Source organism: Scyliorhinus canicula, chromosome 24, assembly GCF_902713615.1.
Source record: "Scyliorhinus canicula chromosome 24, sScyCan1.1, whole genome shotgun sequence".
Taxonomy (NCBI): domain Eukaryota; kingdom Metazoa; phylum Chordata; class Chondrichthyes; order Carcharhiniformes; family Scyliorhinidae; genus Scyliorhinus; species Scyliorhinus canicula.
Window position 1 is genome coordinate 9,894,505 of NC_052169.1, and position 26,599 is coordinate 9,921,103.

The following is a 26,599-nucleotide window of genomic DNA, read 5'->3' on the forward strand; positions in this document are numbered from 1 at the left end:
GTTTATAAAATGATGTGGGGGATAGATAGAGTGGACGTTCAGAGACCGTTTCCTCGGGTGGATGTAGCTGTTACAAGGGGGCATAACTATAAAATTCAGGGTGGGAGATTTAGGAGGGATGTCCGAGGTAGGTTCTTTACTCAGACAGTGGTTAGAGTGTGGAATGGACTGCCTGCGGTGATAGTGGAGTCGGACACTTGAGGAACTTTCAAGCGGTTATTGGATAGGCGCATGGAGCACACCAGAATGACAGGGAGTGGGATAGCTTGATCTTGGTTTCGGACAATGCTCGGCACAACATCGAGGGCCGAAGGGCCTGTTCTGTGCTGTACTGTTCTATGTTCTATGTTCAATGTATTGACCAGCTGAGCAGCTACACCATGCTTGTACTCTTCCCGCGCTTCAGGGAGAACTCCCGCGCTCCGGACACGTGACCCCATTTCGCAGCCGTGATATCCCATAACCACTCGCTCGACAAAAATGATCTGGCTGAGGGATAAATATTATCCAGGACAACAATAAAAAGCACCCACATAAATACCCTTAGTGCAGGAGGAAAATTGGAACATAAATACTCTTGAATGAAGGAAACAACACTGGCCATGATCTCCCATGGTGTTTCTCCAGGTTAACCGGAGGTTTTAGCAGACGTTTGCGAGAGGAGAGAATTCGCAACCGGTAGGAGGTAAAGTGATTCCTGACCCTGCCACCTTCACCTGCAGAAGCAGTCACTGATGGATTGGGGTATTCCATTCCGAGAAAATCTACAAGCAGATAGATTTTTGTGCTTGGTGTCCTGGCCAACATTCATCCCTCAATCAACATCACAAAAAGGGGCTGGTTTAGCTCACTCGGCTAAATCGCTGGGTTTTAAAGCAGGCCAGCAGCACGGTTCGATTCCCGTACCAGCCTCCCCGGACAGGTGCCGGAATGTGGCGACTAGGGGCTTTTCACAGTAACTTCATTGAAGCCTACTCGTGACAATAAGCGATTTTCATTTTTTCATTTCAAAAACAGGTGATCTGCTCGGTGCCACGTTGCTGTCTGTGGGGAGTTTGCTGTGAGCAATTTGGCTGTCGCGTTTCCAACATCACAACAGCGCCCACACTTCAAAACGTACTTCGTTGGCTGTAAAGCACTTACAGACATCCAGGGGGTGCGATAGGCACTACACAAATGCCCGTTTTTGCTCTAATTGGCAGTCTATTTGAAAATGAAAAAATGAAAAATGAAAATCGATTTATTGTCACGAGTAGGCTTCAATGAAGTTGCTGTGAAAAGCCCCTAGTCACCACATTCCGGCGATCGAACCGTGCTGCTGGCCTGCTTTAAAAGCTAGCGATTTAGCCCAGTGAGCTAAACTAGCCCCTGGCTTTGCTAGGAAAAAAGAGACACTGTATGTCAAAAAGTTAATCATCGCCTGTGTAGCATTTTGGAATGCCTTGAAAGGCACCCTTTAAATAGAAGTCTTTTGTGTGCATGTCCTGACAACAGGCAAAGCATGCCGTTGCGTGTGAAGCACCTTCAGCTGTTGCGAAGAGTCATGATTAAGCTACTGCATAAAAGCTTTCCGAGGCAGTGTAACATCTGAGAGATTGGCGACCACCAGGTTTGAGCAACAGCAAACTATTTATCAGAATAACAACAACTATGTACAGAGTGCGAGGGCGTGCTACCAACTTCTGCAGCTCCCGGATCGATACCCGAACAGGCGCCGGAATGTGACGACTAGCGGCCTTCCACAGTAATTTCATTGCAGTTTTAATGTAAGCCTGCTTGTGACATTAAAAATTATGATGATGATTCAGCCCACGGAAGCTCACGTACAACCCCACGGGATCCATGCCCTATGACCCGATTGGCTGATCGTGTCACATGATCATTTGAATGATCGTCCCCCCCCCCCCCTTAAAGGAGCCTGCAACTGCAGGCAATTTTAAAAAGCTTCTTATCAATTTGGGGCAAGTCACAAATCTTCCCTGGGCTGGGGTTGATGCATGGAAACTATTTGCAGCAACTCCAGGACAGAAGGGATTGTTTTAATACAGTGCATAGGTCGGTGTCTTTTGTATCTGTAAATTAGCTACACTTAATAAGGGGCATTTCATATGTGCAAATTAGATCATTTAATCTTTCTCAGGGGGAAAGGAATATGGCATGCTTTCCTATTTTTAAAAAAAATTTTTTTTTCAGAGTACCCAGTTCATTTTTTTTCCAATTAAGAGCCAATTTTGTGTAACCAATCCACCTACCCAGCACATCTTTGGGTTGTGGAGGCGAAACCCACGCAAACACAGGGCGAATGTGCCAACACCACACAGCCAGTGACTGATGAGATCTACCATGCGGAATTAGTGAAGTCTTGCGACACTAAAACTCAGTAGACATTGGAGTTAAACTTCTCAGATGCAAACAAGAAACTTTATTGCCTCTATTTGATAACAATTGAGAGAAACTGAAATCTATTCTCAATAAAGTCCGGCCAGCAAAAGGACTTCAAGAGAAGTAACGTGTAAACAAATTAACTTTCAAAATAATACAGAAATGGTTTATTGCTTACAGTAAAACGGCTTGCATTTACTTCAAGAGTTAGAGTGGAAATTACCTGCAAAGACTCGCATTCAAAGCATCATCTTGCATCATTGACTTTGCCTATATATGTGTTTCTGGAACCCACCTCTTCACTCACCTGAGGAAGGAGCAGTGCTCTGAAAGCTGGTGATTTGAAATAAACCTGTTGGACTTTAACCTGCTGTTGGAAGACTTCTTACTGTGCTCACCCCAGTCCAACGCCGGCAAATCCACATCATGGCTACGATATTGGCCAGGATGCTAGCGCTAAGGTTGGAGGAGTGTCTCTCTCATTTTATTAGGGAGGATCAGACGGGGTTCATTAAGGATCGGCGATCGTCTAATGTGCGGCACTTGTTAAATGTGGTGTTGTCTCCATCGGAGGAGATGGAGCAGGAGGCCATTGTTGTACTGAGTGCCGAGAAGGCTTTTGATGCGGTCGAACGGGGGTATCTGTTTGCGGTGCTGGAGAAGTTTGGGATAGGGCCTCAATTTGTGTCGTGTGGTACAGTTGTTATGTAAAGCACTGAAAGCCAGTGTCCACACACGATATTTTCAGTTGAACAGGGGAAGGAGCCCTACATTCACCCTCTTGTTTGCGATGGTAACAGAAACATAAGCCATTGCCCTGCGGGCTTCAGATAGGTGGAGGGGAATGATGAGGGGGTGGAACCTAGGGGGCTGGATTCTCCGTCGGCGGGATCCTCCCCTTCGCCGGCAGCGCGCTCACGCCCGCGGATTTCTTGAAGGCGTGGGGGTGCCCACAATGGGAAATCCCATTGGCCGGCTGCCGGGACGGAGAATCCCGCTGCCGACGGGAGCACGCCGCACCAGAAAACGGTCGCAGACGGACAGAGAATCCTGCCCAGTTTGTCCCTGTACACTAATGATCTTCTCCTTTATGTGACAGACCTAATCCCTACAGTGGCCGATTTAATGGCTGGTGAAATGTTTGGGACTTTTCCAGGGTGCAAGATGAACCTGGAGAAAAGCGAGTGTTTCCCGGACACTCCCCCCCGTGGGGAGGGGAGCCAATCTGGGGGTGTTGCCGTTCTGCTTAGTGAGTTCCTATTTCAGATACCTGGGGATTTAGGTGGCTCGGGATGGGTCCATGGCGGATAGAATTCAGTAGGTCAAGATGAATTTTTTTACCAAGATTTCTGTTCCTATTCCAGTGTTTGCCGGTTTTTGTACCAAAGTCCTTTTTTAGGAGAGTTGGGAAATTGATTTTGTCCTTTATTTGGCTGGGCAAAGTGGCGAGGATTCTAACTACGGCAGTCAGGGGGTTAGCATTTCCGAGCTTAATATACAATTACAGGGCAGCAAATGTTTTGAAGATTGTTGCTCTGTTTCTCTGGTTCTAAATATGGCGGTCAATATGGTCGCCTTCCTTAATCCTAATTATGTTTGCTTTAGAGTCGCCAGGTATTTTTCGATACCGATACAGTCAGAGGAACAATGGCCGTTGTTCTGATCTGAGGCTGTTGGGTACGAAGAGGTAACAGGAGAACAGCTAAGGTCGTCCGTCTGATAGCGAGCGTTGACCTTGGATTTACTGCTTCTGGTGCAGCTGGTGGACGGGTCTCTCCGCTTCGAGAGCCGAGTCCAAGAGAACGATCCTTTCTTGGGGGCTTCTTCTTATACCCGAAGGGGTTTCGCGTGCTTTTGGGCGGGCCTTGAACTTGGCCCCGCTTAATTAGGCCGTATCTTGATCACTGGTATTGATCTTGGCCAATAAAGATGTGGGTGCCCTGATGGCTGGGCGTGTCCTAGATGGCCATTGGCCTTGCTTTGTTTACGCTTTCAGTTTGGGGAACTGGCGCCGGGGTGTCTGGAGCTAGATCGGTTGCTTGAGGGTCTTTCCTTTGTTCCCGGAGATGGGCCATCAATATGTTAATTGACCTACAGTTTCAGTCTCGTCTGGGAGTTGCCTTCTCAATACGCATACAGGCTCTGTGCCTGCCTGCTTTCTTAACATTGTCCATATTTCCCTACATTCATTGCGATCATCCATTTTGTATTCTGGAAGTGGCCATCCCAGATGGCTACAAGATGTTGCGGGGTGGTGTAGGGGGTCCAGCGGCTGCAAGGGTACGGATGGAGTTAAAATCATGCAGGGGGTCAGGGTTGAGGGCACGCTAGCGAAGGCGTCACTCCCATTCTCTCTGGTGAAATACTCGGCGAATCCAGTGGTTGCCTCCACCCCGAAGATATGGAGACAATTTCGGCAACATTTTAAATTGGGGGCAGTATCGAGGCTGGCTCCGATCTGCACGCGTATGTTTGAGCCTGGGAGGTTGAATGCCACGTCCGGGGGTGGGGGGGGGGGGGGTTGGGAAGAGAAGGAGTTGGAAGGAATGGGGGATCTGTTTTTGGAGGGACGGTTTGCGAGTTTGGAGGGGTTCTGGGGGAAATTTGGGCTCTGATGCATCCAGATATCTACAAGTTCGGAATTTTGCAAAACAGATCTTTCCGACATTCCCTGTGGCGCCGCCAACCTCGTTGATGGAGAGGGTGCTGCGGGGGTCATTAATTGTGATGTTGTGCAGTGATTTAAATGGTATAGGAGATGCAGGGATCCCGTGGAGCCTCAGCGGCTCACCAACTCTAACGATGTGAGAGCACAATGGGAGGAGGCTGTTATCTGGAACTTTATTTTACTTTAACGTACGTATTATAAGTAATATGCCTACGCCCCACAAAATCTGTAAAATCCCCAAATCCAGCACATGTTGGGTCCTTAGTTTCCACTACCTGTCATTTCACATAAAATAGCAATCACTGCAACAAAAACAACTTGTATCGTGTAACGCCTACAACTGAGTAAAATATGCAAGCGGCTCATTGAACCATAGAATCCTTATAATGCAGGAAGCCATTCAGCCCATTGAGTTGCCACCACTCTCCGAATGAGCACCCTACCCTGGCCCACACCCCGCCCTATCCCCATAACCCCACCTAACCTGTGTACCTTTGGACACTAAGGGTCAATTTAGCGTGGCCAATCCACCTAACCTGCCCAGCTTTGGACTGTGGGAGGAAACCGGAGCCCCCGGATGAAATCTACGCAGACACGGGGAGAACGTGCAAACTCCACACAGGCTGGATTTGAATCCGGGTCCCTGGCACTGTGAGGCAGCAGAGCTAACCACTGTGGCACCAGGTCACAGGAGAGTTATCTGCCAAAATTTGTCACTGAGGCACATGTTCGGACAGGGAGATAGCCAAAAGAGGTAGTTTTTTAAGGAGCAACTTCAAGACAGACAGAGAGGTGGGCATGTGAAGTGGTTTAGGAAGGGAATTCCAGGTCTTAGGACCGCTGTGCCACCGGGCCCCCCTATTGTTGGAATGATGAAAACTGGGGATATGGAAGAGGACAAAACTGGAGCAACACAGACGTCTCAAAGGATTGCAGGGCTGGATGAGATTACTGAGATGGAGAGAGGCAAGGCCTCAGAGGGATTTCAAATAGAGGACGAGAACTTCAAAATTGAGGCGTCACTTAACCGGGAACCAATGTACGTCAGTGAGCTTTTCTCAAACCATTCTGCTCGAATAAATGTCTGTTTTATTTGACAGGAATGAACACCCTTATCAGCTACGATATTGTACCTAAAACCCAAAATTCTTGATGCTGGCCTGAGAGCATTGATGTGACCATCAATTCACTCAAGACACGATTGGAAGTAAACTGTGGTTTTAATAGACTTACAACTGAGCCTGCCTGCGACCAGAAGAACTGAGGGCAGGCTCACAAGGCTGCAGCACTTTATACTTCCGGTAGTGGGAGGGGCCATGGGCGGAGCCGAGGGTGGAGCCCTGTACAAGCTCCTCATCTCCCACTGTGGGCAGAGCCGCGCAATGGCTCACAGACAGAGCCCACAAGGACACAAAACTATACAGTGTGAATTACATGAAGTACATTCACCACAAGCATGCTGTAAATTAAACGATCTAGCTAGTTCAATCCGCATCCTAGAAGCAGTGAAGGTCGGTGGAACCGAAAAATCCTTTTCCACAGTTCTTGTCTGTTTTGAAAATTTGAAAATAAAAGATGGTGTAGCCTTGATTCGTGGCTGTCAAAGGGGAAACCTCCAAGTATGGATGTTTTCTGACTTAACAGTTCTGAAAGTGCAGCAATTGCTTTTCCCATTCAAATAGGTGGCAATTAATGATCGATAATTTATTAAAGGCATATTTTGCAAGCCACATCGACGCAAAAATTACTAAACATAAAACATGCAATATTAATACAATTTCTGTGGCCTATTTCTGTCATCATATCTACATGAACCATATGTCGTGAGGCAGCAATGCTAACCACTGCGCCAGCGTGCCGCCCAAGGCCCTCCCAGCGTCTACATGCCCCCCCCCCCCCCCCCCCACAGCACAGAATTTTGCAGGGTAGGTGAATTGGCCCCTTAACTGAGGAGAGTGTGAAAAGGGAGGTGGCCAATGCAGGAATGAGGGTGTTGCACCTAAATGCGCACAGTATACGGAACAAGGTAAATGAGCTCGTTGCGCACATTGAAATTGGCCGGTACGATGTTGTGGGCATCACAGGGACGTGGCTGCAAGGGGATCAGGGCTGGGATCTAAATATCCAAAGATATATGTCCCATCGAAAGGACAGGCAGATGGGCAAAGGGGTCGGGGTTGCATTGTTAGCAAGGAATGAAGTTAAATCGATAGCAAAGAGCGATATAGGATCAGAAGGCATAGAATCTCGGTGGGTAGAATTAAGGAATCGCAAAGGTAAAAAGACCCTGATGGGAGTTATGTACAGGCCCCCGAGCAGTAGTCAGGATGTGGGGCAGAAAATAAATCAGGAGATAGTAAAGGCATGTAAAAAAAGGCAATATTACAATAATCATGGGGGACTAAAATATGCAGATGGACTGGGAAAATCAGGTTGGTAGTGGATCCCAAGAAAAGGAATTTGTGGAATGTCTAAGAGATGTTTTTTTTAGAGCAGCTTGTGACAGAGCCTATGAGGAAACTGGCAATTCTGGATTTGGAGATGTGTAATGAGGCAGACTTGATTAGGGAACTTAAGGTGAAGGAACCCTGAGGGAGCAGTGACCAAAATATGATAGAATTTACCGTAAAGTTTAAATTTTAAGTTTGAGAGGCAGAAGCTGCAATCAGATGTAACGTATTTACAATTAAATAAGGGTAACTACAAAGACATGAGGGAGGAGCTGGCCAGAGTTGATTGGAAAAGGAGCCTAGCAGGGAAGACAGTGGGACAGCAATGGCAGGGGTTTTTGGGGGTTATTAGGGAGGCACAACAGAAATTCATCCCAAGGAGCAGGAAACATGCTAAGGGGAGGACAAGACATCCATGGCTGACTAGGGATGTCAAGGACAGCATAAAGGCTAAAGAAAAAGCATACAAAGTGGCGAGGATTAGTGGGAACCCAGAGGATTGGGGAGCCTTTAAAAGCGAGCAGAGGACAACTAAAAAAGCAATAAGGGGGGAGAAGATGAAGTGCGAGTGCAAGCAAGCTAGTAATATAAAGAAAGATAGGAAGAGATTTTTTCAATATATAAAAGGTAAGAGAGAGGAAAAAATAGACATTGGACCACTAGAAAATGTGGCTGGAGAAGTAATAATAGGAAACAAAGAAATGGCAGGCGAACTGAATAGTTACTTTGCATCAGTCTTCACAGTGGAAGACACCAGTGGGATGCCAGAGCTCCAGGAGAACCAGGGGGTAGAGGTGAGTGCAGTGACCATTACTAAGGAGAAGGTTTTGGGGAAACTTTTTTTTAGATCACCTGGACCAGATGGACTACACCCCAGGATCCTAAAAGAGATAGCTAAGGAAATTGTGGAGGCATTAGTGATGATCTTTCAGGAATCACTGGAGACAGGAAGGATCCCAGAGGACTGGAAGGTGGCTAATGTAACACCACTGTTTAAGAAGGGAGGGAGGCAGAAGACGGGAAATTATAGGCCGGTTAGCCTGACTTCAATCATTGGTAAGATTTTACAGTCTGTTGTTAAAGATGAGATAGTAAAGCACTTAGAAATGCATGGTAAAATTGGACTGAGTCAGCATGGCTTTGTCAAAGGAAGGTCATGTCTAACAAATCTGTTTAGAGTTCTTTGAGGAGGTAACAAACAAGTTAGACAAAGGAGAATCTGTGGACGTGATTTATTTAGATTTCCAGAAGGCCTTTGACAAGGTGCCGCACAGAAGACCGTTAAATAAGTTAAGAGCTCATGGTGTTCAGGGTAAGGTCTTGGCATGGATGGAGGATTGGCTGACTGGCAGAAGGCAAAGAGTGGGGATAAAGGAGTCTTTTTCAGGATGGCAGCCGGTGACTAGTGGTGCACCTCAGGGGTCTGTGCTGGGACCACAACTTTTTACATACATTAATGATCTGGAAGAAGGTACTGAAGGCACCGTTGCTAAGTTTGCAGATGATACAAAGATCTGTAGAGGGACAGGTGGTATTGAGGAAGCAAGGGGGCTGCAGAAGGACTTGGACAAGCTAGGAGAGTGGGCAATGAAGTGGCAAATGAAATACAATGTGCTAAAGTGTGAGGTTATGCACTTTGGAAGGAGGAATCAAGGCATAGACTATATTCTAAATAGGGAAATGCTGCAGAAAGCAGAAGCACAAAGGGACTTGGGAGTCCTTGTTCACGATCCTCTTAAGGTTAATGTGCAGGTTAAGATGGCAAATGCAATGTTAGCATTCATGTCAAGAGGGCTAGAATACAAGACCAGGGATGTACTTCTGAGGCTGTATAAGGCTCTGGTCAGACCCCATTTGGAGTATTGTGAGCAGTTTTGGGTCTCATATCTAAGGAAGGATGTGCTGGCCTTGGAAAGGGTCCAGAGGAGGTTCACAAGAATGATCCCTGGAATGCAGAACTTGTCGTATGAGGAACGTTTGAAGACTCTGGGTCTGTACTCGTTGGAGTTCAGAAGGATGAGAGGGGATCTTATTGAAACGTACAAGATACTGCGAGGCCTGGATAGAATGGATGTGGAGAGGATGTTTCCACTTGTAGGAAAAACTAGAACCAGAAGACACCATCTCAGATTAAAGGGACAATCCTTTAAAGCAGAGATGAGGAGGATTTTTTTCAGCCAGAGGGTGGTGAATCTGTGGAACGCTTTGCCGCAGAAGGCTGTGGAGACCAATTCACTGAGTGTCTTTAAGATAGAGTTGGATAAGTTCTTCATTAATAAAGGGATCAGGGGTTATGGGAAGAAGGCAGGAGAATGGGGATGAGAAAAATATCAGCCATGATTGAATGGCGGAGCAGACTCGATGGGCCAAGTGGCCTAATTCTGCTCCTATGTCTTATGGTCATATGGTCTTAATCGGGAGTAAAATAATTGGGTACTCTAATATGGGCAGCGTGGTAGCATAATGGTTAGCGCAGTTGCTTCACAGCTCCAAGGTCCCAATTTTGATTCCCAGCTCGGGTCACTGCCAGTGCGGAGTTTGCACTTTCTCCCCGTGTCTGCGTGGGTTTCCTACGGGTGCTCCGGTTTCCTCCCACAGTCCAAAGATGTGCAGGTTAGGTGGACTGGCCATGCTAAGTTGCCCTTAGAGTCCAAAAAGGTTAGTTGGGGCTATTGGATAAGTATTGGATAAGTAATTGGTTGTTGAATTAGGGGGATAGGTAAGAAGTATGGGTGCGGTGCAGATTCGAGGGGCCGAATGGCCTCCTTCAGGGGCTGGTTTAGCACAGGGATAAATCGCTGGCTTTTAAAGCTGACCAAGGCAGGCCAGCAGCACGGTTCAATTCCCGTACCAGCCTCCCCGAACAGGTGCCGGAATGTGGCGACTTGGGGGCTTTTCACAGTAACTTCATTTAAAGCCTACTTGTGACAATAAGCGATTTTCATTTTCATTTTCATTTCTGCACTGTAAATTCTATGATCTAAATTTATTATCTTTAAAAAGAGTGGCTTTTCACAGTTATTTCATTGCAGTTTTAAATGTTGGTGTACTGGTGGCAATAAAAAGATTAGGTGAAGGAGGGCCACACACCCATTGCCCCCACATAGGTCTCACGAGGAAAGGTTGAGGGTGCTCGGTCTTTTCTCATTAGAACGATGAGGGGCGACTTGATAAGAGGTTTATAAGATGATTAGGGGAATAGATAAATTAGACAGTCAGAGACTTGTTCCCCGGGTGTAACAAACCATTATAAGGGAACATAAATTTAAGATAAATGGTGGAATATATAGGGGGGATGTCAGAGGTAGGTTATTTACCCAGAGAGTAGTGGGGGCATGGAATGCACTGCCTATGGAAGTAGTTGAGCCGGAAACATTAGGGACCTTCAAGCGTCTATTGGATAGGTACATGGATTATGGTAGAATGATGGGGTGTAGATTAATTAAGACAAAAGTTCAGCACAACATCGTGGGCCGAAGGGCCTGTTCTGTGCTGTATTTTTCTATGTTAACACAACATGCCACCCAGCCAGGGCAGGTGACTGGCGCCAGTATCAAAGATGGCGACGCCGCAGAGTGGAACCGGTCAATTCGGTGGCAGTGCGCATGTCCGTGCGTGGCGCGTCGGCGGATACGCGGTGACGTTTTGGACGTGACGCGGCGACGATAGGGGACGTGACGGGTTCGGCGGCGGATACGCGGTGACGTCGGTGGACGTGACACAGCGGCGCAGCCCTCCCTCTTCTCTCTCTGGTGCCGGCGGAGCTTCTCTCTCAGACTCTCAGCCACCCACCCGCACACATATCCCGGCGGCATGTTCCGAGCGGCGCTCCGGTACAGCGGCACCGGCCTGGCAGCGTGGAGGCGGACAACGGCGGCCCGGCGAGGGCACCCAGCAGCGGGTAAAGTCAAACCGGCCTCCCGCCTTCCCTCGGCGCTGCCTCTCTCCCTCCCCCGGCGCTGCCTCTCTCTCCCCGGGCCCGGCTTTAACCGGGGTATAACCCCCTCCCCGGGCGGCCAGGGGAGGCCAGCGGCGGCGGCTTCCTCCTCCGCTCTCCCGCGGCCCGTCCGGCAAAAAAACCCCGTGCCCTTGCAATGACCCGCCCGCTACTCGAGGCAGGCTCCGGGCCTAGTGACATTGTGGGAGTGGAGGGGTGGCTGTGAGGGAGTGGAGGGGTGGCTGTGAGGGAGTGGAGGGGTGGCTGTGAGGGAGTGGAGGAGTGGAGGGGTGGCTGTGAGGGAGCGGAGGGGTGGCTGTGAGGGAGCGGAGGGGTGGCTGTGAGGGAGGGGAGGGGTGGCTGTGAGGGAGGGGAGGGGTGGCTGTGAGGGAGCGGAGGGGTGGCTGTGAGGGAGCGGAGGGGTGGCTGTGAGGGAGCGGAGGGGTGGCTGTGAGGGAGCGGAGGGGTGGCTGTGAGGGAGCGGAGGGGTGGCTGTGAGGGAGCGGAGGGGTGGCTGTGAGGGAGCGGAGGGGTGGCTGTGAGGGAGCGGAGGGGTGGCTGTGAGGGAAGAGGAGATGGGGGCGGTGAGGGAGGGGGCTGGGAGGGAGGAGGAGGGGTGGCTGTGAGGGAGTGGAGGGGTGGCTGTGAGGGAGTGGAGGAGTGGAGGGGTGGCTGTGAGGGAGTGGAGGGGTGGCTGTGAGGGAGTGGAGGGGTGGCTGTGAGGGAGCGGAGGGGTGGCTGTGAGGGAGCGGAGGGGTGGCTGTGAGGGAGCGGAGGGGTGGCTGTGAGGGAGCGGAGGGGTGGCTGTGAGGGAGCGGAGGGGTGGCTGTGAGGGAGCGGAGGGGTGGCTGTGAGGGAGCGGAGGGGTGGCTGTGAGGGAGCGGAGGGGTGGCTGTGAGGGAGCGGAGGGGTGGCTGTGAGGGAGCGGAGGGGTGGCTGTGAGGGAGCGGAGGGGTGGCTGTGAGGGAGCGGAGGGGTGGCTGTGAGGGAGCGGAGGGGTGGCTGTGAGGGAAGAGGAGATGGGGGCGGTGAGGGAGGGGGCTGGGAGGGAGGAGGAGGGGTGGCTGTGAGGGAGCGGAGGGGTGGCTGTGAGGGAGCGGAGGGGTGGCTGTGAGGGAGCGGAGGGGTGGCTGTGAGGGAGCGGAGGGGTGGCTGTGAGGGAGCGGAGGGGTGGCTGTGAGGGAGCGGAGGGGTGGCTGTGAGGGAGCGGAGGGGTGGCTGTGAGGGAAGAGGAGATGGGGGCGGTGAGGGAGGGGGCTGGGAGGGAGGAGGAGGGGTGGCTGTGAGGGAGTGGAGGGGTGGCTGTGAGGGAGTGGAGGGGTGGCTGTGAGGGAGTGGAGGAGTGGAGGGGTGGCTGTGAGGGAGTGGAGGGGTGGCTGTGAGGGAGTGGAGGGGTGGCTGTGAGGGAGTGGAGAGGGGACTGAGGGAGTGGAGAGGGTTGTAAGGGAAGAGGAGATGGGGCGGTGAGGGAGGAGGAGGAGGGGGGCTGGGAGGGAGTGGAGGACGTGACTGAGGGAGTGGAGGGGGGACGTGAGGGAGTGGAGGGGGGTTGTGAGGGAAGAGGAGGGGGCTGTGAGGGAGTGGAGGATGTGGCTGAGGGAATGGAGGGGGATGCGAGGGAGTGGAGGGGGGATGCGAGGGAGTGGAGGATGGGGGCTCTGAGGGACTGGAGGAGGAGGTAGGCTATGATGGAGGGGGGTTGTGAGGGAAGAGGAGGGGGCTGTGAGGGAGTGGAGGATGTGGCTGAGGGAATGGAGGGGGGCTGGGAGCCGAGGAGGGGGGCTGGGAGCCGAGGAGGGGGGCTGTGGGAGAGGAGGAGGGGGAGGGGGCTCTGAGGGACTGGAGGAGGAGGTGGGCTATGATGGAGGGGAGCTGTGAGTGGGTGGAGGAGGGGGTGCTCAGGGAGTGCAGGAGGGGCACTGAGGGGATGGAGGGGTGCTGTACGGAGTGCAGGAGGGGGTTGCTCTGAGGGAGTGTTATGGGAGTGGAGGAGGGGCGTTTGTGATTGGAGAAGGGGCTGTGGGAGTGGAGGAGGAGGGGGGCTGCGGGAGTGGAGGAGAAGGGGACGTCGTGGACGTGGAGGAGGGGGCTTAGGCAGTGAAGAAGGAAGAGGGGGGCTGTGAGGAAGTGCAGGAGAATGGGGTGTTCTGAGGGAGTGGGGGGGGGGGGGGGCTTGCGGGGTGCTGGAAGAGGCGGCACAGACCCATCCCATTAAAATCCCTCACTTTGTCCCCTCTGGGTGCATTGCAGTCACTTCCTCCTGTGTTCGCAGAAGTTTGAGATAAAATGCAACCCCCTTCTGTGGTTAAGGTTTCACCCGTCAGCCAACTGCATTTCTCAATAATTAAATTGCAATAGGAATACGTGCAGGGTGCAAAACGACTGGAGATTTACATACTGTCTTCGCTGCAAAATCACATGTTATGCCACTTTTTACATGCACTTATTTCAGATTTGGTCTGACTCCTTGTCTTAATTATTTTCTGTAACTATTTAATAATTGATTGGATGCCCCACCCACCCAACATCCATTGCAGAAACAGGTATTTGGTGCATTTTTAAAGCAATTTGATTTATCTGATTATTGGTTGAATTATTGGATGTGCAATGAAGGTCATTTGCATAAACCTAGTTAGGAAGGTCTGGTTGCAGATGTTGCAGGAACTGATTTGGAGCAAACTTGTCAAAATGTGCTTCGATGTATCTTGCTGATGGTACACAGGGCTACCCCTGTGTGCCCATGGTTGAGGGAGTGAATGTTTGTGGATAGGGTGACAGTCAAATGGGCTACACTCTCCTTGGGTGTTGGGGCTGTGCTCATCCAGGCAAGTGGAGAATGTTCCATCATGCTCCTGACTTGTGCCTTGTAGATAGATGTTGGACACGTTTCGAGAATCGGGGTGAGTTAGGGGGCTTGCCTCCAGCCTACTCTTGTCGTAGCAGTATTTAAGATAGCTAGTCCAGATTAGTTTCTCTCCATAATGTTGATTGTTGGGCCTTCAGCAAAGGTAACGTCAAGCAGCGATGATTAGATTCTCTTTTGTGGGACATGGTCATTGCCTGGCACTTGTCTGCCCAGGCCTGGACGTTGCCCAGATCTTGCTGCTTTTGGACAAGGGCTGCTTCAGTATCTGCAGAGTCACGAATATTGCTGAACATTGTGCAGTCATCAGTGAACATCCCCACTTCTAACTTTATGACAGAAGGAAAGTCATTCGAAGAAGCAGCTGAAGCTGGTTGGGCCTCAGACATTTCGCCGAGGAGCTCCTTTAGTGATGTCCTGGAAGTGAGATAATTGGCCTGCAGCAACCACAGCCATCTTACTTTGTGTTAGGTTTAACTTCAACCAGTGGAGAATTTCCTGCCCAAATCCCATTGACTCCCGATTCGCTCGAGCTCCTTATTGCTGCACTCTGCCAACTGCGCCCTCACTGTCGAGGGCAGTCAGTCATTTGATAGTATATTCATTTTGTTACACTTGTGTGCTGCTCAGTTGATTACCAAGTGACTGGAGAGTTTATTTTCCTGGACCCTTTTGAGAGGGGAGAAAGCTACAAGGTACTGTCAATTGTTTGAAAGGAAATGGTTGAATCACATGATTAACCATCTTGAGCTGGTCAGTTGAAATCAAAGTATAAATTGAGTTTTTCTATTATGAATGTTCTTTGAAGATGAGCTAGTGCATTGTAGGAAACGGTTTTGAAATAATGCCTGAATCAATGGCTTTAAAAACTTGAATTTAAGCACTGAAATTATTTCTGAAAGCAAATCCATTCCTGATAGTCTGAGCCTGGAGTGCATAGCTATAAATGGCTCTAAAATCGCAGGCTGGCTCATTGTGAGAAATGTGCTGGTGTTCTCAGGTGGCTTCGACATATTGAACAGGGTAGCTGATCTTTGTTGTTGCCTGTCTGAATCGTTGAGTTTTAGTGGGGTAGAGACAAACGTAGAACTGCAGTTTTGGTTCCATTGGTTTCCATAAATTACCATTGAAATGAGCCAATGGTGTTATCAGCTTCCAGCCCTTGGTTTAGTTCAAGAAATACGAGGGTTCTCTGATAACCTTCGAACCCTGCAACACCAGCGGATTGCTCACTGAATACCATATCAAAAGGGGCAGAGAGATCACTCTTCTGAAGCTGGGTCAATATGGTGGTTGCTCTTGATGCTGTCACTGGGTACACTCGACAGACATGTTCCATTTGCTCCCATTTGACATCACGTCGTGATGGCCAGAGAAACAAGATAATATGCACACATTTTATTGCGAGTGTGGTTGTAAGTTCATATTTTCTTGTGGACCACCACGTACCAGTGTCACAACTTGTTGCCAAACGTGGTCTGGCGAAGAGTTTATTTTTGTGTGGTCTTCTGAATTGGCCAGGAGGTATTGAAGCTTTAAGCAAACTGGACTTGGTAGGGTTGAAACCTTTCGGCTATTTGTCTTTTGTGTTCGATTCTGATTTAAGGGATCCGTGTCCAGTTCTGGGAAGCTGTTTATGGGCTTGGCTCTGTCAATGATTAATTGCGAAATGGGCACCTTGTAAAAACAGGTCGAGGTTAGTTTAAAGTTGCTCAGCTTCCTGTAGCGGAGCTTTCAAAATGAAACTAACTCCCTGCTGCCTGCAAGACAACTCCAATAGCTGCAGATCTATGTTTTTTAAGCGTTGGAGGCAATGTTTGGACAATCCTCTGATTGACGTGGTTCAATGACAGCTCTGCATTGTATTGGCCGGAAACCTTACCATTACTTCCAAAATGGCATGCCTTTTTCAATTTGCTTTGGTTCCTTTACAAACTTGCCTGACATAATCACTGTCCACTTAATCAGGTAAAAGCTGTGTCGACGGTCAGTACATGGAAGCTCCTCTTAACTCCTGTGCCCACTGTTGAATCTGTTGAACTTGGAGTACAATGAATGAGTGGCGGAAATGACTTCCTGGTTTTGATCTAGCTGTGTCTAGAAGCAATCACAATTGGGTTGCTCCCCTCCCCCCATCATTGGTTTCTGCCCACGTTTCCTCCATTCCATTCTAATGAAAGTTGCCGTTTTGGTTTACTGTTACCTGAACATGTTTTGACTCGTATTCAACATTTTCATGCCCCTGGTTCTTTTTTTAACAGAACGCTATTGTTTATTTCCTGCTTATGTGACAGCTCGGATAGGCATGACCTTTAAGCGGTACCTACAATGTATGGATGGATGCGCTGCAGCGTCTCTGCAACCATGTCGCCTTATTTGACCCTCGACAGAATTACTGATAATCCCCTTGCCAAGGCTGCCGCTTTTCAACTCCTGCAAGTTGATTTTCAGATTCTCGTGCTTTTAAGATCCTCCGTGGCCTCTGCCCTCCCCAATCTCCATGACCCCTTCCAACTCAATGGCCCTCCGAGATCTCTGCCCTCCCCCAGTGCTGGCCTCTTGCACATTCCCTAGTTTAACCGCTTGCCATTAGCCCCATATTCCTCCTGTATGAACTTCCTTAAAACCAGTCTCCTTGCACTCCACCTAATACCTGTTTCATGTGACTGGATGTAAAATTCTGTCAAGTGCTCCTGTGATGAACGTTTAACTCTTGTTAAAGGTGCTGTGTATACGCAGATTGTTCCTTAAGATTCTTGGGCCTTGTTGATATTCCAACATGGGTATCTAGTTCGGCAGTTGCAGCCCAGGCATTTACCTTGGGTGGAACAGTGGCTTTATGGTACATGCAAAGCAGTACACGGAGGCTGAAATGTGATATGGTCCTCTGAAATGTGATATGGTAGTCAAGTTATTTTAATTATGCGGTAGGAATGGATAGGTTAACCTTCATTTTCAAAGGCTGTATTTGTTCATTAATACCCAGAATGCTTTTTTTACCTGTCCTTTTCAGCCGGAAGTGAAAGTACTCCTGATCACTTCAGTAGAATTTGGCCCATTATGACAGCACTTCCACCTTGTCAGTTATATTTTCAATCGCAGCTGTAATATTTTGCAGAGTGAATCCTGGGATTAGGAACCAGTTTCTATCCTGGCTGAGTCTTGCAGAAAGTTTGTTTCTCTCGTATCTTGATGCTGATTTCGTAAGATTATTAGTCAAAATTGACCATCTCGAACTTGTAAACTTTAAAAGTCAAGAAAATACTCCATCTTTCTATTAGAACACAAGGTGGTAACCTTCAGTTAAACATTCACTTCCATAATTGTCGTGCATGGTTACTATTTTAACTTCCGCTTTCGTTGAGGAAGTCTGTCGGGGTTGTGGGCTAGTGTGCCCGGGACCATCCTACAACTGATGCTGGCTTTAATGGGATTGGCCAGCGGAAGTACAGCTTCCAGTATGGCATGTGTATACTCCATTGTTTAATAATTCACTTGTTGCTCATCCCTGTTCCAGTATAACCGGTGTCTACTCCTGATCTGATCAATAGTATTTGCAATCACCAGTTTTGACCATATTTTAGGTTTGTTTTAATTCCGTAATAATCCTACATCTGTATATTGCTATCGCCTAATTATTCTGGAATCTATCTTGGAAAAATTGTGATGGGCTCACTTCATCGGATAAATTAGCTCTGTGACGTTAATTTGCTTTGCATATGGAGGAGTGAAGGAGTAGAAAGAAGCATGTTGCCTTGCTGCCAGGCAATGGATGTTAATAATTGGGGTTGACTTTGGTCTTGGAAGCTGGGTGCTAAGTTGCAAGGAGGTTCAATGTGGTGTGTTCAGCATTTAAAATATGTCATCCCTTTTGACAGCTGCCCTTGCTTCACGCTGGTATTCACATGGCAAGCAGGAAACTGATGAGGAGTTTGATGCTCGCTGGGTAACATACTTCAACAAGCCTGACATTGATGCCTGGGAGCTCAGAAAAGGTAAAAAGTAAATCCATTTGAAAGATGCATTATTGAGCCAGTGACTATAAAGCTAGAATGTTTTAACTTAATGGTTCAAGTCCATCATAAATCTTTGGCCAAGGTAATGGCCCAGGATCTAAGATGATTCGCAAGAGTATCTGTTTTTACTTTACACGCATTGCAAACTTGAAATTTTTCCACAGAGTCTGGGCCAATGTGTCACCTGTAATCACTAGGCCAAAATTAGTTTCTTTGTACTTATTTTAGCGTAGCAATTTTTCACTGCTGTTTTCGACACGCTCACCTGTAAGATTGGAATGAACTCAACTGCTATTTGATCTGGTCCCTTTTCAATCTTGGTGCTGTTTTACACGACGGTCTTTCCTCTTTCTGAGTGGATAATGTAGAGTGCCACTTTAAAAAAAATCTAGTTTTGTTTGTAAAGGTTGAAAGATTTTGTGCATTTGTTCTGCCCTTTGACATTGTACAAAATGGTCGCTTTTTTTTCATAGCATTCTGCTCGAATAAATGTCTGTTTTATTTGACAGGAATGAACACCCTTATTGGATACGACCTCGTACCTGAACCCAAAATTCTTGATGCTGCCCTGAGAGCATGCCGTAGGTTAAACGATCTAGCTAGTGCAATCCGCATCCTAGAAGCAGTGAAGGTCAGTGGAAGCGAAAAATACTTTTCCGCCGTTCTTGTCATTTTTGAAAATCTGTAAATAAAAGATGGTGTGGCCTTGATTAGTGGCTGGAAAGTGGAACCTTCAGGAATAAGTGTTTTCTGACTTAACAGTTCTGAAAGTGCAGCAATTGATTTTCCCGTTCAAATAGGTGGCAATTAATTATCTATCATTTATTAAAGGTGTATTTTGCAACCCACCAGTTCCTAAGTGCAAGACATGCAATATTAATACACGTTATAACATTCCTTGACCTGTTTCTGTCGTCATATCTACACATGCCTTGCATCTGCTGTTGAGCGCTCCCTTCTCTGAGATGGATGGTGCTGTGCTTTCTACCTGAGGCCTTCTTGGCCTCTTGACCTCTCCAGGCTGCACTCACACTCGTCGTCATCTCCAGACCAGGTTGGACCTTTCCCACAGCTAGTACCTAAGCCATGCTGGAGAAATTCTTAGAATTCCTCCGATCATGAAACTTAGCGAGGGATTCCTCCTTTGGATGTAATGGAAAATTATAGCCTCAAGCCATTGCTGGACGTGTAGAATTCCTCTGATGAGTTACTTCTTAGCAACACCATTTCTTACTATCAAGTAACTCTTAGACTAATGGTTACACTTCCCGCCCGATTTTTGCTGTTGAAAGAAATACTCTCCTTTGGTTCCCTGCCTTAGAAGCTGCTCTTTTAAGCCTTCTGTGAGCATGGAAAAGATTTCCAGCCTTTCTTTATCACATCCCATCAGTCTTTTCAGTCCAGCCTTGATGTCAGCTCCTTCTCTAACCCATGGCAGCTACCCATGACTTTTTTTATTCATGGCATGTGGGTGTTGCTCGCTAGGCCAACGTTTATTACTCCCTTATTGCCCTTGAGCTGCCACCTTGTACCGCTGCAGTCCATGTGGTGTAGGTGCACCCACAGTGCTATTAGGGAGGGAGTTCCAGAATTTTGACCCAGTGACCGTGAAGAAACTGTCGATATATTTCCAAGTCGGCACGGTAGCACAGTGGTCAGCACAGTTGCTTTGCAGCTCCAGGGTCCCAGGTTCGATTCCCGGCTTGGGTCACTGTCTGTGCGGAGTCTACACTTTCTCACCATGTCTATGTGGGTTTTCGCTGGGTGCTCCCATTTCCTCCCACAGTCCAAAGATGTGCAGGTTAGGTGGATTGGCCATGCTAAATTGGCCTTGGTGTCCAAAATGGTTAGGTGAGGTTACTGGGTTAAGGGGATAGGGTCAAGGCATTGGCTGAAGCTTAAGTAGGGTGCTCTTTCTAAGGGGCGCTGCAGACTCGATAGGCCAAATGCCCTCCTGCGCTGTAAATTCTATGATTCTCTAAGTCAGGATGGTGAGGGGGTTTGGAGGAAATGTCCAGGTGTTGGTGTCTCCACGTGTCTGCTGTCCTTGTACCTCCAGCTGGCAGCGGTTGCTGGTTTGAAAGGTGCTGCCTAAGGAACTTTGGTGAGTTCCCGCAGTGCATCTTGTAGATGGTACACTACTGCTACAGTACATCGGCGGTGGAGGGAGTGAATGTTTGTGGATGGGGTGCCAAACAAGCAGGTTGCTTTGTCCTGGATGGCGTCGAGCTTCATGAGTATTGCTGGAGCTGCACTCATCCAGGTAAGTGGAGAGTATTCCATCACACTCCTGACTTGAATCGTGTTGATGGTGGGCAGGCTTTGGGAAGTCAGGAGACAAGTTACCTGCCGCAGGATTCTCTGATCTGCTTTTATAGGCTAGACCTGTTCATTTTCTGGTTAGTGGTAACCCCCCTCTTTTTGGAGATGGTTGCTACCTGGCACTTGTGTGATGCAAATGTTACTTACCACTTGTCAGCCCAGGGCCTGCATATTATCCAGGTCTTGCTGCATTCGAACATGGGCTGCTTCAGTAGCAGAGGAGTCACAACTGCCGCTGAACAATGTGCAGTCATCTTTTGGACGTGGCCTGCTTTTCTCTCGCTCATTACTGCTCGGACTCTTCTCAGCCAATTTTGTTTGCTGTTCCTTTCCAACCAGTAACCTGCCACCCTACCCATGGCTTCCCCGTACACTGCTGCGTCATCCATCCACCAGTACCACACATTGCCAATCCCATCCAATACTCTGACATCCCGAACTAATGTAATTGTGGTGGGGTTTAGCCTTGAGTTAATTGAATGACGGAACAGATTTGTCGGGCTTAATGCTCTTGATCTGTGCCTATATTTCCATGTAACCAACTTCCAAGCACTACCTTCAGTTGCAGTAGCATTAAAGACAATGCTCCGAATCTATCTCCCTTATAACTGAACCCTTGAATATCTTCCTCTTTCTCCTGAGCATTCGAACTGGAAAGGGATCTAATGATTTTCATATTGAAATCAATGACACATGTTAATTTATTCTTTTCACACAAATGTACATTTTAGGATTTTCCACTGAAATGTTAACAATACTGTTGCAAAATGCAGTTTAACCATAATTCAGTTGACTTGATATGTTGTTTGTTATATGGGTTGAAACAATATATGCTTTACCTGCAGGAATGAGCGATGCAACAGATCAGATCTTAAAAAAAAAACTTTTCATTTAGAAAGAATACTGCTCCCACCATGTTGCTCACAATTGAACTTTGACTAAGGTTCTTCAGAGGAGAAATTGCTATCCTTACCTCACCTAGCCTACTATAATAATAATTATTATTTATTGTCACCGGTAGACTTACATTAACACCGCTATGAAGTTACTGTGAAAAGCCCATAGTCGCCACATTCCGGCGCCTGTTGGGAATACAGAGGGAGAATTCAGCCAGTATGGGAATTGAACCCACGCTGCTGGCCTTGTTCTGCATTACGAGCCAGCTGTCTAGCCCACTGAGCTAAATCACATGGCTCCTGTCGTACACAACGTGGTCAATCCTTGCTCGTCATGTTTCCCGCAGGTAGTTTGTGCTATCAGTGGATAGTTATTGATGTCCCATGTAAATGACATCTTATCAGAAGAGGAACAAATGTTGTGGGCAGCACAGTGAGGCAGTGGTTAGCACCGCTGCCTCACGGCGCCGAGGACCTGGATCCGATCCCAGTCCCAGGTCACAGTCCGTGAGGAGTTTGCACATTCTCCTCGTGTCTGCGTGGGTCTCATCCCCACAACCCAAAGATGTGCAGGGTAGGTGGATTGACTATGCTAAATTGCCCCTTAATTGGATAAAGAATGTATTCTAAAATAGAATAAAAAGCTTTCTTTTAAAACAAAAGTAACAAATGTTAACTCAAATAAAATAATTTGAGACTTTTTGATTTTATCTTCCCCTTTTTCGGGTGGTGGGATGTGGCTTTCAAGGAAGGGTGAATTTAGAATAAGTTGTACCGCTCTATGTAAACCAGTAAGTTGCTGGTCTAATTAAATTGATGCAAACTTATTCATTGTTGTTCCAGAATGCTAATTTTAACAGTGTACACAGCTAGGTGCCACCTGGAGCTATGTCAGAATTCTTCAAACAAAATGGGTGGCAGAAAATGAATATAAATGTGACTCCTTGCACTTTTCAGGAAAAATCTGGCCCTCACAAAGACATCTACCCCTACATTGTTCAAGAACTCAGGCCTACATTGACTGAACTGGGCATTCCAACCCCAGAGGAGATCGGTCTAGACAAATTATAACATTATACCTGGTGAGTTTAGGACAGACTCGATTCTTTGTTTATCCGATCAATTTGACTTGACAATGACAACTGATTCTAAGATGGCTTGTGGAGATTTGTGAAGTACGAATTCCATATTTGTAGGGCAGTCTCAGGAATATAATCATACAGCAGATTGGGTACTGAAAACCGAACCAAAGCTACTTTATCTTGTTAATTGTGAAATACAAGTAGCGGAAATACATGTTACTGAGTGGAATTGTTGATTTTTGTTGCATTTTGATGGAAAGGATTTGCTGACTTGATTGTGACTTGAACTCCACTTTTCTCGGGCAGCCAGGTGGCACAGTGGTTAGCATTGCTGTCTACGGCATTGAGGACCTGGGTTCGAATCCCGGCTCTGGATCACTGTCCGTGAGGAGTTTGCACATTCTCCCCGTGTCTAAGTGGGTTTCACCCCCACAACCCAAAGATGTGCAGAGTAGGTGGATTGGCCACGCTAAATTGCCCCTTAATTGGAAAAAATAATTGGGTACTCTAAATTTATTTTTTAAAAACTCCACTTTTCTCCCCTGTGCCCTTTGACACCCTTGTCAATCAAGAATCGTTAACTCCTCCTGAACAATACTCGGTGACCCAGCCTCCACTTCTGTCCGTGGAAGAGAATTTCATAGACTAATGACCCTCTTCAGAGAGAAAAAAATCTCCTCCAATTCAAATGGGAGACCCCTTATTTCTAAGCTCTCCGCTAGTCTCTCCCACGAGTGAAATCATCCCCTCAGCATCCACTCTGTCCAGTCCCCTCAGGGTCTTGTACGTTTCAATAAGTCACCCCTCGTTCTTCTGAGCTCCATTGGATCCAAGCCCAACCCATCTAGTCTTCATCGGCTAAACCCCTTCATCTCTGGAATCAGCCGAGAGAATGTCCTGTAATCAGCGTCTCATGTAATTCCTGTACGTTGATCATCTGCAGCTCCCACTTAATGTGTTTTAAGTGCTCCTAGTGCACTTCCACATGAGTAAAAATGGCAGAGAACAGTCAGCTCAAGTGGAAAAAATATGGCTGCTTTCAGCATCATTGCTGAAAATCTGATGTGGTTACAGATTGCAAACTGTTAGAGACGTAAACTTAATTACACAACGTGATCAGTTGCTTGTCTGTTTCTACTGATAAAGAATGTTGTAAAACGTTAGTAATTATTCGTTATTCTTTCCCCACTTGTGTTCAAATAGCAAATTCAGTCATCTTGAGGTGATCTACCTTTAGAGTGCTCGTCACTGTTACCCTGGCCAGTTCTGACCATGTGAAAAGCAAGTTCTTTAGTAATAGTGAGTTACCAAACCACTTTTGGGCGTTATACCTTTAATGAGTACTTTGCCGCTGATCTTGAATTGGGTCCAAAACATTCTGTTTTGCAAGTGTGCAACCTCTCTTGAACGAAAACCATAATCTGCTTTCCAGTTCGACCCACAAAGTAAATTTGTTTGGGAGGTCCCTTTCTCGAGGAAAATTCAGACAAAGTACACCATGCAACAAAATCTATCGCTTCTGGGCCTTTTGGCAAAGATCGAGCGTGAGGTCAGGTGTAAGCCTGGATCTGGGATGTCTCTCTTGTGGGGACCATGAATTGGATTCAATTTGAGTTGATTTCTAGATTGAAGGGTTTGCCTCTGTCCATTCTGTCCCTTTGCCTTTGTAACTCTGATAAAGGAATTTTTTTTTTAAAAAGCAGTAGAATTTAGTAACTCATCTCGTACCAGTGGAGAATGCCACTTTGGATAGAAACTAGGTACGTTGGATGTAGCTGCACATTCTCTTCCACAAATACTTTTATATCTTGAGGCTGCAACATTTCTTAGAATCCAGGCAGTTGAGACATCAACTATCTTACTGGCAACTTCTTTTCCATTGGTGTCGCCATTATTATCCGAGTGATCCAGCAGCCCTGTCCTATTTATAGCTAGTCCACCATCTATTTTGCACCCAGTTCCTTGGGTTTGCGTGGCAGCCATTTCATCTTGCTGCTCATCCCAGCGCATAGAATGGCAAGCTCTCTCTTGTCTAGGTTTGTCAAAGCTATTTGGAAAACTGCTAGAATTCCTGGCTCCAGTTTGAATATAGTTCTCAAACAAATGAATGAGCTCAAATTTAAAACCATAATTATTTCAGAAGTATTTATTTTTGCACATCAAGCGACCTAGCATTGTGGCAGACATGCCTAATGTTCAGAATGTGGACGGTTAGCTTTGTTGAATAAGCTCGGTTTGTTCTCACTGGAACGACGGAGGTTGAGGGGCGACCTAATAGAGGTCTGAAAAATTTCGAGGGGTGTAGACAGAGTGGATAGTCAGAGACTTTTTCCCAGGGTAGAGGGGTCAATTACTAGGGGGCATAGGTTTAAGATGCGAGGGGCAAGGTTTAGCGGAGATCTACGAGGCAAGTTTTTTTTACACAGAGGGTAGTGGGTGCCTGGAACTCGCTGCCGGAGAAGGTGGTGGAAGCAGGGACGATAGTGACGTTTAAGGGGCATCTTGACAAATACATGAATAGGATGGGAATAGAGGGGTACGGACCCAGGAAGTGTAGAAGATTTTAGTTTAGACGAGCAGCATGATCGGCACAGGCTTGGAGGGCCAAAGGGCCTGTTCCTATGCTGTACTTTACTTTGTTCTTTGAGAAGCCTTGGTGCTATGTCTGTTTTACCTTGAATAGATCCACTATCTGATCTGTGTCCTTGATTTTTTTTCTTTTGAATCAGTTCAGTTTTATTTTATTTTTCAAACAAAAAGAAAAATAGTCTCCCATGTCAAGATGCAGAAGTGTGAAGTGGAAAGGGTCTACGTTCATCAAACTCCACCGAGGAAAAGTGGGTTATGTTTGATATACTCTGACGAAGCCATGAAGTAATCGGTTGTGTTTCACTCCTGGATCCCTGAGATATTTGGAGCTGCTCAGGTGGATGGGTCATGTCTCTCTACCTGTGCAACGGACGAGCTGCTAGATTCTGTTGCCCGCCACGCTAGGCCAAATCCCACCTTCAGGTTTACACCCTCGTAAATCCACCTCCACATTTTCTACTCACGTGCATGTTGAACAAATACGGAAAGAATCTGTTTTGGGCATGTCTGCCTTTTTAGCTGTCATGCCCCTGAGCCCAAAATCTCTCCCCTTTCAAGACTTCCTTAAAAACTACCAATCTTGGTCACATATCCTAATATGTCTGACTTAATCTTAAAATATCTGATACCACTCCTGTGGTGCACCTCGGGGCATTTAAGTTGCGTACAGGGGCGCCACATCAATGTAAATTGTGCATGGAAATAATGCAAAATCTGATTCAACTGCCCACTCCGGCCATTAAGATGACTGATTTTCTTGCCCCTGTTTGGTGTTGAGCCACGTTCAGTATTTGAGGAGTGCGGAACTCGAGTGGACCGAATCTTAACATTGTGCAATATTTTTCTTCCAGGTAGTCTTCTGACCTTCGTCCATTATGATTGTACATGATGCAAGATGCAACCTAAAATACTTTATTGAACATTTGGAGTCTTCTTCTGTCTAATGTATTATGCCTACCTGTGAACTTAATTCAATAAAGAATGGGATGACAGTTATTGAGCAGTGTTGTGTATATATGTAATTGTTCCAAGTTTACCTTTGGACTTCAGTGGTACCGGGTAATTCCAGCCTCTGAGGTGCCACTCTTTTTATGTTTAATGTTCCTGCCAACAAAAATACTAATTACAGTGATACTCATGTCGGCTTTAGCTTTACAAAATTAGTTACTGCTGCCTTGAAGCGAATGGCATTCAATAAATTGCTCCGACTTATTTTAAAGTGAAACTGGAAGCATCTTTTCGGCTGTAAAGCCTAATCAGCAGCACATTTTCGTGTGCAAAGTTTAGACTCGAGTCTGCAGTGGGCAAAGTAACTGAAGTTTCTTCCGTCCTGATCTGAGAGAGCCCGCGTTTGCAGCTCACGGTTTCCTTGGAAAGTTTCATATTTCCTCGGA

The 26,599-nt window shown here is 47.3% G+C and overlaps 1 protein-coding gene across 2 annotated transcripts in view; it reads left to right on the forward strand.

The window, feature by feature from the left end:
* LOC119956772 (cytochrome c oxidase subunit 5A, mitochondrial-like) overlaps window positions 1–26,201 on the forward strand; it is a 67,808-nt gene extending 41,607 nt beyond the window's left edge. The window contains exons 1-5 of one of the 2 annotated variants that reach the window (XM_038784166.1): window positions 11,181–11,401; window positions 18,179–18,295; window positions 18,826–18,947; window positions 22,492–22,616; window positions 26,057–26,201. In XM_038784166.1, the coding sequence (XP_038640094.1) occupies window positions 11,314–11,401; window positions 18,179–18,295; window positions 18,826–18,947; window positions 22,492–22,605 (441 nt within the window). In that variant the 5' untranslated portion in view covers window positions 11,181–11,313 and the 3' untranslated portion in view covers window positions 22,606–22,616; window positions 26,057–26,201. Of the gene's footprint in view, window positions 1–11,180; window positions 11,402–18,178; window positions 18,296–18,825; window positions 18,948–22,491; window positions 22,617–26,056 lie in introns of those variants that run through there. The other variant, XM_038784167.1, reaches the window with a different exon arrangement.
* Window positions 26,202–26,599: the final 398 nt, after the last annotated feature.